The following is a 15,353-nucleotide window of genomic DNA, read 5'->3' on the forward strand; positions in this document are numbered from 1 at the left end:
GATGGGCGGCGAGCCTACACAATTCTACATTGTGAACTGATTGACCTGCCCAGCCTTATCCCCCTAACAACGCCTGCCGCGGACTTGCATCTTCACTGCTGTCTGCCTGATCTCAGCTTTGTGCCTTTCTGAACGCTCAACGAAATGTCGGTCGGTCAGAGCACGTTGACAAACAAGCACATTGGCGTTCCCTCCGCCCCAATCGATTCAACTGGCGCCCGGTTGCCTTTTCTCACAGCCTGGGGCAGGTCCTTGCCATGCTGGACAATGATTACTACCGCATTCCTCCTGATGGTGGATCAGGGGGATGCTGTTGGCGGTAAACATGTGTAAGCAGAAATTGTCTCGTTCCACTGGAATAACCTCTCTCGGGTGGCTCTGCACATGACTAGGAGCCGCTAACCAGAAGCGTTTGAGGACAGTACCATGGCAATTTTCATAATTGCGGCGGCGATATTCCATCTGCTTCACATCGCAACGCTCCTGCGGTATGTTTGTCTCGTTGAGACGTGCGCATTTTCCAGCCTCGCTGCTAATATGCCTCCGGCAAAAGTCACGGACTACATGCTATACCAATAGGCATCATACTAACCAGCAGCATCTTCTTCTTTCAACCTGGGAATTTGCGAGCATTACCTGCTTCATTATTACCGCTGCTGGTTGTGCTTCTTGATCTGGCCGTGCTCACTGTCCCAGAGCTGCACCAGGGACACCGTCGGGCCGTGGCGATGGGAGAATCAGAGGCCCTGACTCCCTCCGCCCAACCACTACAAATCAAACCCGATTTTCTCCTTGAAACTTCGTCATTGGTCTTCGGGATGGCAGGACCATCGTCCCGTTGTTCCACTTACTCTACCAGCCTAGACTCCCTCAGCCTCGATGAGTGTAATCTGTCCAGGGTCCGGATAGAGTGGGATTTTGAAACCAGATCCTTTTTCCAGGGCCAAAATAACATCAGTGCGGACGATGAAAGGGGACCCCATCGCCCAGCCTGGGCATGCTTGATTGGAAGTCTGGCTGAGATCACTGCCAGTACCCCTTCTGGGGCCGAAACAGACAGGGCTGGGCCGTTGAGAACTGATCTGGACTCTTTGGACCAATGGAACTCTGACTTGATGAGTACCTGGTGAGCATATACGGGCGCTCAAAAGGCATGCTGCACGTTCCGCTTTGCCATTTGGATTGGTTTTGGAGGCGCCGTCCTCAGCCCTACCTTTCTCCCTGTGGGTGATACTATGTCAGATATGGTGAATGAGACCCCAGTGGGTGACCAGGCGACCCATGGATGTTTCAGAAGCTCTTCGTTTATTTTCAGGGTTGGCTCGGTCAGCAGCACGCAGATCGATGGCTGGAGCTGGAGCTGGTGATGTGCGATTACATCCAATATATCCGGAAGAGCAGGGGTTATCGATGAGTCCTAATGGAACCATGACCTTCTGGTCAGGTCCTTTCCTTTCCTTGCCTATACCTAGACAGCCGCCAAACTCCAATATGACGCGTCATATCGTGGCCTTAGAGATGCATCTGTCGCCAGTGCGAGACTAAAGATTAGATCAAGCCGTCGTTACGATGCCATTCAACAAATCCCAACCTTGAACCCAGTAATATTAACTAGAACTGACTGTATTGCAGCGTCTCTAGGTACCGGTCGATAAAGAGACTCGGGCGCTGAGAGGAGTGCGATTGGAACGGGACAGGACAACGCTCAGTTTTACCAGAATTTGAATGATGATTTTGCGGGGAACGAGGGAGGGGTTTCGGATCTTTCGCTGCAGAAGAGGCTTTTTCGCACACTATATACCATTTTCTGGAAGTTAGTCTGCCTCGCAACTCGAGGGATAACTTGTACTTTGTTCTACATTTATACACACCGGCTTTATGTCAAACCTGTCAGCCGACGCAATTGTTGTCAGTCTGCTTGCCTCGGTCTGTCGGACGTGCCAGCCTACATGCTCTATTGTGTATTTGAAAGTACAGACGGATCAAAAGAGAGTGCATCTTGTCCCTGCAGGAGCTCGGATGATTTTCAGGACACGAAGCTATGAGCTGCTTGTCCATCCCGACAGGTGCGTGGTACATACATCGGTAGTTTGTTGTGCAACAACGTACGTACCCAGGCAGTACCTTGTCTCGAATTAGACTGTCGCATAGTGTTGGTCTCAGACTCTGGTTTGCATGACAGTCGGTATGTTTTAGTTCTATCTAGAGCTTCGGTTTAATCGGAGTTTGCTGCTAAGTTTGTACCAGCAAGCCAGTTGCAGAATTACAAATGCTGGTTTGAATCAATTGGAGCTGCATTCCGAAAGTAGAATCTAGCAACCGATCATTGGTTGATCCAGAATCCCGAATTACCTAACAAGAATGCGCCAAGCCTCCAGATGACCGTCACAGGGCGCGTTCGATGTTGGAACTAGACAAGGTTCACAAGGTTGGGCAGGGTACCAAGGGTAAGGTACCTAATGTAAGATAAGGTGAGGAAGGCATTAAGGTACCTTACGTACAGTACCTAGGTAGATATCTTGGTTGGTTATGTGTCCTGTTTTTAGGTTAGGACCCTGTACCGGCAAAGTGTGAATCAAACAAAAGGTCACAGGGCGCTAAAAGCTACAGGTTTGGCGGGGTCGAGAGCGAGAAAGTGCGCGGCTAGTTACGGCATGCAGACGCAATTTGGACCCTGGGAATGGGGCCCGAGTCGCCCATCTGTCCCACGCCCACGCCCGGCTGCCGAGATCTGTACATTGTATCATGTCATGTCGAGCAAAGGGCGTAGGACCACACCACACACCGACGTCAAAGTCTCCTACTCAACCCTTTTTTTTTCCACTGTGCAACGGCAAACAAACCGGTCGAATCATGCCCGCCCTTTCCGATTATCGTCCCGCCCCCAAACAAACCTTGTTCCACCGCTCGAGCACCCTGCGCCCTTTATGCCTTTACGTGGCTCAATTTGGGTCGGTTTCCAGAACTAGATTCGTTTCTTTAATAAGAGCCATGCTGCATCATGACCTGAACTATCAATGGGCTTTGAAACAATGGCTCTTCCTTATTATCATTACCACATCACGCGACTCGAGTCTTTTCTAGTCTAATATCTATCAAGCCCGTCCGGCCTATCATCCCAAGTTCAGCTCTATCTAGTTCTAGTCTCTAGTTCTAGTCGTCTCTTCTATTTTATTTTTATTGGACTGGTGTTCCAATTTTGTTTATCTCTTCGGTCACGTCTCTGTTCGCACAACTCATCATCGTTAACGTTTTCCGCCTTCATTTTATTTCCATTGTTGTCTCTTGCCTGGGACGAAACATCAGCTATCAAGACAAAATGAGCACGTCGACGCAGGTCAGGACCTCGTCCGCAATCAAAATCATGTCTCCTACTCTGTTGGCCATCGACGAATCCGCGGCGGCCGCCGAGACCGTTGGCCCTATCGGGTTGCCTGCCAAGCAGGTCCCCGAACATCCAAACTCTGTAGCTGCGAGAGCACCCAAGTTGGAGCGCCCGCGACGCATCACATTCAAGGACATAGCCGACAAGAGGACCAGGGCCGGCAAGCTCGTCGCCCTCACAGCCTCGGCATCGGACAGCGACATGTTCAAGGTGGCCGCCGCCGGCCAGAAGCCCAAGGCCAGGCGTTGGGATCATCTCCTCAGCCAGGAGTCGGCCAGCCGCAAGCCGTGCAGGCTCAAGCAGGCGGCACTCAACCTCAGGAAGCCAGGCATCATCTCCCTCGGCGGCGGTCTGCCATGCCCAGATAACTTCCCAATCGAGTCCATCTCGATGCGCGTCCCCTCAGTCAGCGGTGGCTTCTCCGAGGCCGACACCCGCGCCCATGGCCTGGATGTCACCGTTGGCAAGTATGACGTCCAGGAACAGGCTGAAGATCCCAATGGTGCCGTTTACGACCTCAGCATAGCACTCAACTATAGCCAGGCCACAGGCTCGGCTCAGATGATGCGCTTCGTCACGGAGCACACAGAGCTCGTCAACAACCCGCCGTACGCGGACTGGCGGTGCTCAATGAGCATCGGCAGCACGGGCGCGCTGGAGATGGCCCTGCGCATCTTTTGCGACAGGGCCAGGAACGACTCGATGCTGACCGAGGAGTTCAGCTTCTCGACGGCGGTCGAGACGGCCATGCCTCTAGGAATCAAGGTCTTTGGTGTCCCGGTCGACGGTGAGGGCCTGATCCCAGAGAAGATGGACGAGATACTGAGGACCTGGAAGCCCGAAGAGAGGAAGGGAGCCGCAAAGCCGCACGTGCTATATACCGTCCCGTCGGGTCAGAACCCGACCGGATCGACGCAGAGCGAGGAGAGGCGGAGGGCACTTTACCAAGTCTGCCGCGAGCATGACGTCTACATAATCGAGGACGAACCGTACTACTACATACAGATGCCCCCTTACCGCGGCCGGGACGCAAAGAAGGAGGAGGAGCAGTCCAACGACGCCGAAGAGACCCCGGAGCAGTTCCTGGAGAGCCTGGTTCCTTCGATCCTCAGCATGGACGTCGACGGCCGCGTCCTGCGGATGGACTCGTTCTCCAAGGTAGTCGTCCCGGGCTCCCGCATGGGCTGGGTCACGGCGTCAGAGCAGATCATCGACCGCTTCATCCGGCACGGCGAGTCATGCAACCAGGGGCCCAGCGGAATAGCGCAGGTGCTGCTGCACAAGCTGTTGGACGAGACCTGGGGTCACGAGGGCTACATTCGCTGGCTGATGAGCGTGCGTGGAGAGTACACGCGAAGGCGAGACGTCCTCCTAGCCGCCTGCGAGGATCACCTGCCGCGGGAGGTTGTTAACTGGGAAGTTCCCAAGACTGGCATGTTTGTGAGTGATTTTCTCTTTCCTTTTCTTCGGTTTAGATATCCCGCGATTTTCATGTCCAGCTCATGCTAATCCGGTCCCCACAGCACTGGCTCAAGGTTGATCATACCAAGCACCCATGCGCCTCTACCATGAGCATATCGGAGATGGAGGCGGAAATATTCAAAGACTGCATCGACAAGGGCGTCCTGGTGGCAGCCGGCTCCTGGTTTATGGCTGACCACGATGCGGAGCCGAGCGGACTGTTCTTCCGCGCTACGTTTGCGGCCGCCACCCCTGACAACATGATTGAGGCTACTCGAAGACTCGGCGACGCCATCCGGTCTAGCTTCCAGTTGAACTGAAAAGCCTGGATTAGAGGAAGTCGTGAATTCCACTCCTTTTGGTGGTCTTTCTCGGTTGTCATAAAACGTGGACTCCTATGAAAAGGCTTGTCCCAAAAATTTCAGGAGGTTCATGGGTGGCTGGTGTCCCTGGCATTAATTGCTTACTGTTTGTATAGAGCCTTCGCTGCTGGAAAATAAATGCGGCTTCAGATTAGAGGGACTATTTTATTACATGATGATTTATTGATAACGAAAACTATAAATGTTTCCGTCAACACCAAGATTAGTGAGGAGTTGAGTCTATGAGAAGCAGTGTCTATAAGGAGTAGTGGAATACATGCCAAGCAAGAAATTCCCCTTTTCCCCTTTCGGCAATCCTTGGCACGCACAATCTCGTCTTGGTTTTGGCAGAACGGGGAGAAAGAAGGATTGATTGTCCGAACCACAACGAAGCTCAATGCTGCACGCACAGAGATAAGCCTCGTCACCTAGGTCCGCAATCCGAAACTCAAATGACGGTCGGCCGTTTCCGTTGTTCTACAGTAGTAGCACCGATTTTTGAAATGTTTGGACGAAAAAAAAAAATCCAACGATTGACAAAAGTCAACAAGCTCATCGGAAGAAGACATGGTTTCGTCTGCCTATCATCAAGGGACCCAGTATTCACAACATAATTTCGCTGACATTGGAGATGGCGGACGAACCTGTTTATCTGTTTCATAACTCCATAAAATTAACCTTTGAGCGTCTTTTCTTTCATGGATAGACTAGAAAAAATTCAAATCTTGACCTCGCCGCGCTGTTGGAATCCTACAAGAAAAAAAAAAAAAAAAAGAAACAGGAAAAAAAAAAACAAGCAAAGCCCCCTCCCAATGTAACACTTCTCGAGTTATACCACTCAGATCTTTTCATTATCACCCTCCCAAAACGCAACAATAACACCATCGCCCGGCTGCATGACAATGTCGGCCTTGATGGTCGGGTTGCCGCCGTCGATCTCGTCCATGTAGCTGACGACGCGTTCGTACTGCTGAAACATGCGCACGAGCACGTAGCCCATCTCGGTCAAGGCGAACTGCTGACCGATGCAGATGCGGGGGCCGCCGTTGAAGGGCACGTACTGCCACGGCCGGGGCTGCCAGTGGAACCAGCGCTCGGGGCTGAATACGTCGGGGTCGGCAAAGTTTTCCGACACGGGCGGGTACAGGTCCCTGCGGCGCTGCATCAGGAGCGTCGAGTAGCCGATCGGCGTGTCCTTGAGGACGGGGACCGGGAGGGTGCCGTCGGGCCCGCCACCGCGGGGCAGCGTCGTGTCGTGCAGCGCCAGTCGGACGTTGAAAGGTACCGCCGGGTACAGGCGGAGCGTCTCGTGCATCACGTTCTGGAGGTACTTCATCGACTTGAGATCGGCGTAGGTTGGGGTCCGGCCGAAGCCCACCACTTCCGCGATCTCCTGACGGAGGCGTTTGACGCACTCCGGGTGACGTCCGAGCTCGTAAATGGTCCAGGATAGCGTGGCCGCAGTGGTGTCACGTCCGGCCAGGAGGACAGCGACGATCTGGTCGCGCAGCACCTTGCGGTCCCGCGTGAACGAGGCCAGCTCGTGAAGGAACGTGTAGCCGTGGTCCGACTTGGTCTTGGAAGCCAGCTCGTCCGGAGAGAGACGGAGGGCACGGTCGATAAAGGGGTTGATGAAATTGTCCATGACCTTGAGGCCTCTGTAGTATGATCCTTTGGGAACCAACGCCTGCGCGGGCCCGGAGCGTGTGATGGTGCTTTGCACGTGCTGGACCTCGTTGAAGGCTTCGGCAAACTCGGCATGTGGAGTACTGTGTTGTTGGTTTTTCTCGTGTCAGCCATCAGAGCCCTCCCCCACCCCAAGCTCCTTGCAGATATCAGGGTTTGTACTTACGATAGTGACTTGACATCGTAGCCTAGCAAAAAGTCTGTAGCAACGTCCAGCGAAAAGCGGAAGAACAGATCAGTGATTTCAAACCTCTTGCCATTGATGGCAGACAACTCAACGTGCTGGTGCTCGCCCTCAAGGGCTCCGCCATTGGCCATGGCCTTGAACAGGGTCTTGATGTGACTCTCGAAGCACTCCAAGTCGCTGACGCGGTCCTTGACGAACTGCGGACGCAGCATCTGGCGGCTTGTGTGCCACTTTTCGCCGTCAGTGGCGAAGATGCTGTCGCCCAGAAAAGGTTTCCACTCCTGGTGGAAGGGCTCTCCCTTGCCATAGTCTGTGAACTGAGTCGCTAATATGGCCTTGATGTTCTCAGGATCAGCCGTCAGAATAATTCGCTGGAATAGAAGGCGACCCTCGACAGTGTATGTAATCGAGTGGGACATGTGGCTCCTCCACATTTGCAGATTCCTATTTTGTATGTTTGCCCGGACGGCCCTGATGATGTTGTCGAGACCTTTATGCCACGATAAAGTGTTAATACGCTTGAAGCAAACAAGACACATTGGGGGAGGGCGGTGGATGATTCGACTGACTCAGAGGAAGCCTGCTTGGCATCCGCGCTGCGCGAGCCCCAAGCTTGTTGATCTTGCGTTCTTCAAGAACATTTTTCACCACCAAGTATAGAACCCATGATCCGACAATCCACAGCACGGCAGCCTTGACGGAGACATGCTCCAGCACCACTTCCACAAGTCCCATGATGAAAAACCAGCTCGAGGCTTTTCGAAGCGCGGGTTGTGGAGTGACGGTAAATCGTGGTGTTTTTTTTTTCTCCCCCGCAATGATAGGATTGTCTGCCCTGACTTGTGGAAAGGTATCCTATCAATCCAGACCTTGTCAATGTATATGGTGTCTCAAAATGGGCTACCGAGAAACATAGAAGGGTGTACAACGACAACAAAGCAAACTCGTAGAATTTGGGGAATATAAGGTGAAGATGCGCCAAAGGGGAGATCAGGCCAGACGCTGGAAGAGGGACCTTGGTGAAATAAAGGCTCGTGTTCAAAACCTATAAGTAATGAAGGTAATAAGATAGGTAAGCAGCAAGCAGTGGAATGAATGGGATATAGAAATAAGGGTGGGTGGTCCCGCTTTCTTGAATTGTTCCCTAACTCAGCCTTTGCTGAAGCAGAAAGGAATATATATTAACACTCGCCACCTTTTTCTCTTTTTTTTATCTCCCCGCAGGGGACGTGACAGACCGGGTCCCATTACCCCAACGGGGCGGAACTGGCTGCGTGTTCCACCCTCAATGAGCGGGATCCCACCTTTTCTTTTGTTCCCTGTTGCTCCACGTCTGTTGCACCGCTTGCAAAAATGTCATCATGTTGCCCACAGTACCCCATGCTCGGGACAACCAGTCACAGTGCATCGGGGTTTGTTTGATGCCGGTTGGTTGGTGCCCTTACGATCCCTAGTGTACCCCTAGGGTGATTGAGGGAGCGGGGTGCAACTGCATTCTGTATCTGATCGTCTGAACAAAAGTCTAGACAGTACTATGATTCCAAGCCTGCATCAGTTTCATAAAGAATACGTTTTAGGATGAAAAAAACTACGTGGTAAGCGAGGATAGACAAACCCACGGTCACAAGTTGCGTAAAAATGCTCTCTTGGCAGTACGCGGCCAGTGGTTCCTGGTTCAAGACTTGGTTTCGATTTGGTTTGTTTGTTACTTTTTCTTCTCGTTATTTCTTTCTTCTCCTATCCTGTCCCCTGTACCGGGATCCTGCACGTCCGTTTTGCCGTTAGAAATTTCGCACAGCATCTAATGCGCCCGCCCAGCATGGCTCGAGTGACACAAGAACAGGTGCGGTATGATATGGTGTGCCCAACATTATCTTTGAGTTCGGTGCTACAACGGCTTTTTCAACCCAAAAGGCTCGCATTCTATTGCGTGTGCGTGACGACAAGGACAGGAATGCGTTTGGTATAGTTAGTGGCACACCGAAAACATCATATGACCATGCGGGTATAAGGTAAAAGTATTGCCAAGGTGCCCAGGTTGATACAAGGGACGTAAGGAGGGATTATACTTACTGAACACACTCCATTATTCGTACGAATATCGATGGATAGCCAGGTAGCCTTGTACGGATGGTGTGGTAGCGAATAAAAACAACTGGTTAAAGAAAGTTAGTCATTTTCGGACCTTGCCGTATTCTGCTCCTTTGCCGAGGCAAAAGGCGGGGAACAGATCGACATCTTCCAAGTGGACGGGGGTTTCTGTGGGGTTTGGCACAAAAAAGAGCTAACGTCTTGTCACTCGGGGAAGAAAAAAAAGATAAAAAAAAGGGTCAGAAAGGTCTTCACTTTGTTGATATCCAATATTACGTCGTTGACGCATGCCAATTGAAGCACGGGTGATTGACATGTTTCACGTCAGAAATTCTTACGATTCTGTCAGCGCTATGCTGTATAGTTCTTCTGTACAGTAGCGAGTGCTCTGTGCGCCTTCCCACCGGGCGAGGGTTTCCGCGGTGCTGCAAGGGCAGGCATATCATACCGTCTCCGCAGGTACCTGACCTCAAATATGGTTACAATTCGAGTGGGCCTACCTTATTTGCCAGCAAGGTACTGTTCTGTACGAGCAAGAGTAGGTAGGTATAGTGAGTGCATTGGTACGATATGTCATATTGCCAAGGACGTACATACGACTGCTTATTTTTCATTGCGCCCGGTTCGAGCTTCGACCACTTGGCAGGAATTTTAATGTACAAGCAACGCCGTGGATTGCGTAAACCGATTGAATGATGAATACTGTAATTATCAAGGAAGGTACCGTATGTGTGAGAAGATAAACAAGAAAAAAAAAGAAGCTAAAAAAAAACAAAAAAAAAAAAAACGGCCCCGCTCTCCAGCCCGACGCCATCGGAGGTATCTTGGTTTCCGTCTCCGTTCCCCCGCATGTTTCTTTCCCTCCTACTCCGCACACGTCCACGTCGACTTTATTCATTAATGTAATTTTTATTATTACTATTTCCAGATGAGTCTTTCAGGGTCATGTCATACGAGATGTGCGAGGAGTGGTCCATCATGATATTGAAGAAGCTGCCGAGCTCCTGCAGTCTGATGCATCAGAGACCATGAGTGACGTGACCATCGAAACTTGCAATGCTAACCGGGTTTTACACTATTTCTAGAATTATCTGATATATATATCTAGTCTGGATATAGGCCTAGCTCTTACTCCATGCGAATACCTGCAAGTGCTCGGGGAGCTACCGGGTGGCCCGAACTGTTACCTTGTATGTATGATCATACAGGAAATTTTCGTCCCCCGCATTCCAAGAAAATCATCAAGTCAAGATCCTGTCCTGTCTAATTTTGCATAGCAGATATCAGCCACGAAGTACACGCCTAATTCAAGAGAAGTTATATTGGCTGTTACTTCCGTGAGTTGAGTCCGGATTATACGGCGGATGACTTATTCCAATATACTACCCGACACTTCCGGAATACCTCAAGAAATGTTCCCACGGATTGACATGGTAGTCTCAGACGATAAACCGCAGACGCTCATCCAACGCTTGCAGCTATTCATATGTGTACAGAAAAGACCAAACGAGGAAACATGGCTATGGCTCTGGTTCTCATGTCCAATTATTACTAATGCTCTGAATGAAAAACAAGTATCGACATAACTCATGGTCAGTCATATCTAGGAAAACGGAGAATATTCAGATAACAACAAATCATATCCGCTACAAGCTGTTTGCAAGTCTGAGGGTAGAGTCTTCCTCTCCTTTTTTTTTTGTCTCGGATTTCTTTTTTCACTTCTTCTGCTCGCTTCTTTTACTCTCCCCCATCACCATATTAACCACCTACTATACTGCCCCCAACACCTACAGAGGGTATGAGCACTCGAGCGGATTGGCTTGCGTGCACCAAAGCTGTGTGAGCGCCGCGGGGCGGACGCCTCGAGCCACCAGACGCTCCCTCATCTCGCTCAGGCGGGGGATGGCCTCGAGCTGACTCCTGTTCTGTCCCGTCGCCGGGTCGATCCTGCCGGACCACAGCACCTCGCCCGCCGCGTTGGCTCGCGGCCAGATGATGGAGTCGATCGTCTGCTCGTCTATCGTCTCGCTCCAGATGGCAACCTCGCCGCCCAGCACGAGCTTGGCGGCTTCCTCGCTCAGGCCCGCCCTGGGATCGTAAGAGTAGACAAGCTGCCATGACTTTGTCGGTCCGCACCAGTCGTTGAAGGGGTAGAACTGTCTGTAGGCGGCGCCGTTCTCCATGTTGATCCATTGGCCGCGGCCACAGTCCAGGTACTGGTTCAAAATCATCGTGTTAGAGATATTTTACTGGGCTGTACGCATCACAGAGTGACAGCATGCTGGGGGATAAAGCTGAGAGTTTCTCTGGAGTTTTCTTACCCAAAAGTTGTAGTTGCTGTCAATGACCTGGTGGCCAGCCGCGGCGAGCTTCTGAGCGTTGCCGAGCCAGGACTGCACGGGGACGTCTTTCCCTAGAGTCACGTTCCAGTCGAGAGGGATCTCCTCCCAGACCATGGGCGTGAGGTCGTGGCTGCGCACCCGCTCGTGCTGCTTGTCGATGAACTTTTGGAGGAGCGGCTGCAGCACCTCGCTCTTGTTGGAGCGGATGTTCTCGTCTAGCATCGAGTCGTTGGCGTTGAGCTCGTCGCCACCGGTGTGAAAATAAGCCGCATATGGGTGCACGCGCGGGAGGACGTCGTCAAACAGCTTCTCAAGGAAGGCGTCGACACGGCTGTCGTTGAGCTTGAAGGCGCCGCAGGGGGGCTGAGCACAGTAGTGGTAGTACGGCTGCTCGTTGTATGCGACGATGAGCTCCGGGTGCGAGTGGTACAGCGACCCGATGTGGCCTGGCATGTCGATCTCGAAATAGACCTGGACTCCCCGGTGCACCCCGTACTCCTGTACGCGACGAATATCGTCGGCCGTGTAGATCAGGTCGCGCCTGTGGGCACCCTCACGTGCCACCTCGGGCATAGACGGGAGGTCAAGAGGCCAGGATTGAGAGTCGGTTACGTGCACATGCAGCCGGTTCATCTTGTTCCAGGCCATGGCGTCGATGGTGCGCAGCAGGTTCACGACTGGATACCACTGACGGGCCGTATCGAACAAGATGCCGCGGTGAGGATACAAGGGCGCATCATCGATCGAGACGGGCGCATATGGCGTGTACCAACACGTGCCTGTCGAGTGCTGGTAGAACAGCTGTGAGAAAGTCTCGAGACCCCGCAAGATACCAATGGACGACTTGGCCGAGAGCTTCGCACGTCCTTCCTTGTCGATAGTCAAAGAGTAGGACTCGTCGACCTCACCCGCAAGCGCCTTGAAGGTCTTTGGCTGGTCCTGGCTCGTTTGAGTAATGACTAGGGATGTGACAGATGTCGACTTGCCGCCCAGTGGCGGTTCGAACTCGTCAATCTTGTTCTTGGGTACGAGCTTCCATGGTATAAGGTTTCTCCGGAATATGGAGCCCAAAGACCGAGATACACCCCCCTTCACAATTTCTTTGCTGTCTATGCTTGTGGGCTCGTACCCGAACATGTATGGCATCTAGAACATTGTCAATTTTACCAAGTCTCGTGCGGTGATTTCGGGGGGAAATAAAAGAAAGAAACACGAGTATTCAGGTCATCATCTCTAGAAACTGCAGGGTTACAGGTTGAAAGCAAAAAAAAAAAAAAAAAAAAAAAAAAAAAAAAAAAAGGGAGAATCCTAGCTTACAGGCTGTCCATTGTATGTAACTTGGATCTGTTGATTGATAAACAGCGCCGTTTTGCCCTTGCTATAACTCCTGGGCGCAGGCCACAAGGCCGACACCGGCTCGGACGATGCCAAGAGTAGGAACGACAACCAAGTCTTGAACAACATTGTTGTGGTTTATTGTGGTGATGCCCGCGTCTCTGTCGGGGACCTGCCAAAAAAAATAACAAAAAAAATTAAACAATACCAATGGGGCAGCAATACATGCAAACCCAAGAAACAGCAAGCAGAGCTCAACGAGCGAAGGTGAGCGAGAGGAAAATATTCACGACGTGCATCCGGCCCATTAAGTGAAAAAGGGCGAAACGGATGTTTACAAACAAACAAGCAAGAAAACACGGGGATAGGGCGAGGTCTTTTTTTTTATAAGTCCAGTTAATTAAATAAATTGGCCAGGGCAGGCGGCAGGGCGGCAAAAGAGGGAACGACAGACGATCACGAACCATGGATACGCCTCCAAAAGGCCCCAGAATTAATCGGGAATGAGTGAGTGAGTCTAGGTCCAAGTCAGGTGGGGGCTGTTTTTCTTTGGGATGGTGGCACAAAATCGATTTGGGATTAGAGGCGCTGCAGCTACTGCGCCTAAACATTAATCGAAGGTTACTAAAAGCCAAGCTGCGGGTTGAACTTGCTTGCTAGTTCTACCGTAGGTAATGAAACAAAAACAAAAAAGGGCCGCGGGGCGATGGGACATTCACTTGTCCCCCTCCCGACGCCTCACTGTAATTGCTGTACGGTAAATGTGTTTGTGCTTGTGATGCTTTGCTTTGCTTTGGTCGCGTGGCGATACCCAAGAAGACCTGCAGCTGCCCGCATGGGGTGACGTTGATGTAGACGAGGAGCTTGCACAAGCTGGCGACTGGCACACCAAGCCCCCCGCCTAACTTACTTGGACTTACCGGTAATATACTGTAATGTCACCGGCACAAAGGTTACTCTGGATACTGTACGGCAGGTGCCTGCTGCCGTGGTTTTCAAATATGGGTGAAGAAAGAAATGTGAAATGCAAGGTACATAAGCCAATCAAGGCATCAATGCATATGGCAAGCAATCCGAACGAACCCGGCATCGATCTCATCAATTTTGGAGCCGCCACGCAGCAGAAAAAGGAGCTAACCAACAAGCTGGGATTTCAACGGCATATTGCTAATGAGACTGCAGTCCAAAAAGACGGTCAGATTCAAAAAAGAACACTGGCTTGACTGGCTTGACTGGATATCCTCGACCGCCTGATGATTAAAGCTTGTCTTGTCACCCATTTTGAGGGCACCTGCCTCCCAGGTCCTGCGCGCCAAGTACATGGATCTACATACACAAGCCGGTCCAATCCTTGCAACGTTACCTTTTTCTCCGAGTCTACGAGAGTGCTAGCAACAAAAGACTAGGATTGACTGCATATATACCTTTTTGGAGCAGATTTAACAACCTGTTTTTTTTCTTCTGCTTGGAGACGGTCCAGGGAAACCAATTCATAGCCGACCGGCCTCGTTTGTGTTTGCCAAAGACCGTCCCCTTGATTGATCACAAGACGCAGTCTACTAACGTTAACTGAAGAAAAAAAAAAAAAAAAAAAAAAGGGACCTGTCAGCGAGGACAAAATGACAAAATGACGGCAAAAACGCGGGGAGCCACTGAGCCAAAAGCAAGTCAAGGACCTGACGGATTCAGGTTTTGATGAGGATCGGCGCCGGGGGTAAAGCTCGAGGGCGGGCAGAAGCAATTTCGCGGTTGATCCCTCCCCAGCCGAGACATTTATTTTCGGGGCGATATCGACCGCATGCTTTGCTACAACCTAACTATCGGCCCAGAAAAATATCAATCGACTGTCGAGTTTACATCCGCTCGCGTAGGTAGCTTGGTAAGCATGGTAAATGATCAGGGCAGTCACGTAATATTGCAAGTTTGTCTGCTCGTTGGCTGGCTGACGGCAGTTTAATTGTGACGCTGTCATCCAGATGGGATGTTTACCTTGTCCAGATAGATGCGTGCGTGTATGACGAGCAAAAAAAAAAAAAAAAAAAAAAAAAGCAGGCGATTGCGGAGCACTGCAGTATAAAGACAGAATCTTGCACTCATTTCCCAGGGTTTGTGAGTAATTCAACTACAACCGGAAAGCCGATAGGTAGATAGGTAAATAGGTAGGTATCTATACTACGTAGGATGTGACAGGTGAGTGTGGTTTGTGGAGAAAATACATGTACGACTAGAAAGTCATAGTCTCCCGACTGATAGCGAGGCGGCCAAACAATCAAAAGCTGCAATTCGCTGTAGGGATCATGTACAGTTGATTGCAGCACAACTTCAACATAACATTGACTTTGAAAGTGAATTATGCACTGATAATTGACCAGATAGATACTCATGGTGGTGTCTGAGCTACTTACTGTAAAGCACTACACGCGCAGTAGGTACCCATTATGGGGAGCACATCTATGGTCACGTGAATTCAGCACCAGAACGAACCTGGTGGAAATCTGTCCAAC

The 15,353-nt window shown here is 51.1% G+C and overlaps 6 protein-coding genes across 6 annotated transcripts; 3 read left to right on the forward strand and 3 right to left on the reverse strand.

Annotated features, from left to right (window-relative positions):
* Positions 1-207: 207 nt before the first annotated feature.
* MGG_16293 (uncharacterized protein) lies at positions 208-922 on the reverse strand (the record flags this gene model as incomplete). Its single annotated transcript, XM_003709969.1, has 3 exons — positions 208-560; positions 637-767; positions 852-922. Coding segments are annotated over 3 exons (555 nt in total), but the record flags the coding sequence as incomplete, so codon positions are not given.
* A 2,088-nt stretch (positions 923-3,010) lies between these two features.
* MGG_09919 (amino transferase) lies at positions 3,011-5,459 on the forward strand. The gene is made up of 2 exons (XM_003709970.1): positions 3,011-4,825; positions 4,909-5,459. Exons 1-2 carry the CDS (start codon positions 3,320-3,322, stop codon positions 5,164-5,166), a joined length of 1,764 nt encoding a protein of 587 aa, XP_003710018.1. The 5' UTR covers positions 3,011-3,319; the 3' UTR covers positions 5,167-5,459.
* Positions 5,460-5,844: 385 nt separating this feature from the next.
* Positions 5,845-9,487, reverse strand: MGG_09920 (cytochrome P450 52A5). Its single transcript, XM_003709971.1, has 5 exons — positions 9,155-9,487; positions 8,697-9,004; positions 7,651-8,613; positions 7,061-7,571; positions 5,845-6,977 (listed from the first exon to the last, which is right to left on the reverse strand). The coding sequence occupies exons 3-5, from the start codon at positions 7,814-7,816 to the stop codon at positions 6,047-6,049; spliced, it is 1,608 nt and encodes a 535-aa protein (XP_003710019.1). The 5' UTR covers positions 7,817-8,613; positions 8,697-9,004; positions 9,155-9,487; the 3' UTR covers positions 5,845-6,046.
* On the forward strand, positions 8,443-10,268 carry MGG_16294 (uncharacterized protein; the record flags this gene model as incomplete). Its single annotated transcript, XM_003709972.1, has 5 exons — positions 8,443-8,493; positions 8,659-8,777; positions 9,550-9,710; positions 9,889-9,897; positions 10,101-10,268. The coding sequence occupies 5 exons, from the start codon at positions 8,443-8,445 to the stop codon at positions 10,202-10,204; spliced, it is 444 nt and encodes a 147-aa protein (XP_003710020.1). The 3' UTR covers positions 10,205-10,268.
* Positions 10,269-10,435: 167 nt separating this feature from the next.
* MGG_09922 (beta-hexosaminidase subunit beta) lies at positions 10,436-13,237 on the reverse strand. The gene is made up of 3 exons (XM_003709973.1): positions 12,832-13,237; positions 11,494-12,660; positions 10,436-11,388 (listed from the first exon to the last, which is right to left on the reverse strand). Exons 1-3 carry the CDS (start codon positions 12,976-12,978, stop codon positions 10,960-10,962), a joined length of 1,743 nt encoding a protein of 580 aa, XP_003710021.1. The 5' UTR covers positions 12,979-13,237; the 3' UTR covers positions 10,436-10,959.
* A 1,239-nt stretch (positions 13,238-14,476) lies between these two features.
* Positions 14,477-15,245, forward strand: MGG_16295 (uncharacterized protein; the record flags this gene model as incomplete). Its single annotated transcript, XM_003709974.1, has 5 exons — positions 14,477-14,516; positions 14,679-14,728; positions 14,902-14,958; positions 15,030-15,039; positions 15,226-15,245. The coding sequence occupies 5 exons, from the start codon at positions 14,477-14,479 to the stop codon at positions 15,243-15,245; spliced, it is 177 nt and encodes a 58-aa protein (XP_003710022.1).
* Positions 15,246-15,353: the final 108 nt, after the last annotated feature.

This window comes from Pyricularia oryzae, chromosome 1 (assembly GCF_000002495.2).
Source record: "Pyricularia oryzae 70-15 chromosome 1, whole genome shotgun sequence".
Taxonomy (NCBI): domain Eukaryota; kingdom Fungi; phylum Ascomycota; class Sordariomycetes; order Magnaporthales; family Pyriculariaceae; genus Pyricularia; species Pyricularia oryzae.

Coding starts and splice junctions, on each gene's coding strand:
- MGG_09919 (XM_003709970.1), top strand. CDS start 3,320: ATGAGCACGTCGACGCAGGTCAGGACCTCGTCCGCAATCAAAATCATG. Junction 4,826..4,908: donor TTCCCAAGACTGGCATGTTT/GTGAGTGATTTT, acceptor CGGTCCCCACAG/CACTGGCTCAAGGTTGATCA.
- MGG_09920 (XM_003709971.1), bottom strand. CDS start 7,816: ATGGGACTTGTGGAAGTGGTGCTGGAGCATGTCTCCGTCAAGGCTGCC. Junction 7,572..7,650: donor GCCAAGCAGGCTTCCTCTGA/GTCAGTCGAATC, acceptor CGTGGCATAAAG/GTCTCGACAACATCATCAGG. Junction 6,978..7,060: donor TACGATGTCAAGTCACTATC/GTAAGTACAAAC, acceptor CCAACAACACAG/TACTCCACATGCCGAGTTTG.
- MGG_09922 (XM_003709973.1), bottom strand. CDS start 12,978: ATGTTGTTCAAGACTTGGTTGTCGTTCCTACTCTTGGCATCGTCCGAG. Junction 12,661..12,831: donor TTACATACAATGGACAGCCT/GTAAGCTAGGAT, acceptor ACAATGTTCTAG/ATGCCATACATGTTCGGGTA. Junction 11,389..11,493: donor ACAGCAACTACAACTTTTGG/GTAAGAAAACTC, acceptor ATTTTGAACCAG/TACCTGGACTGTGGCCGCGG.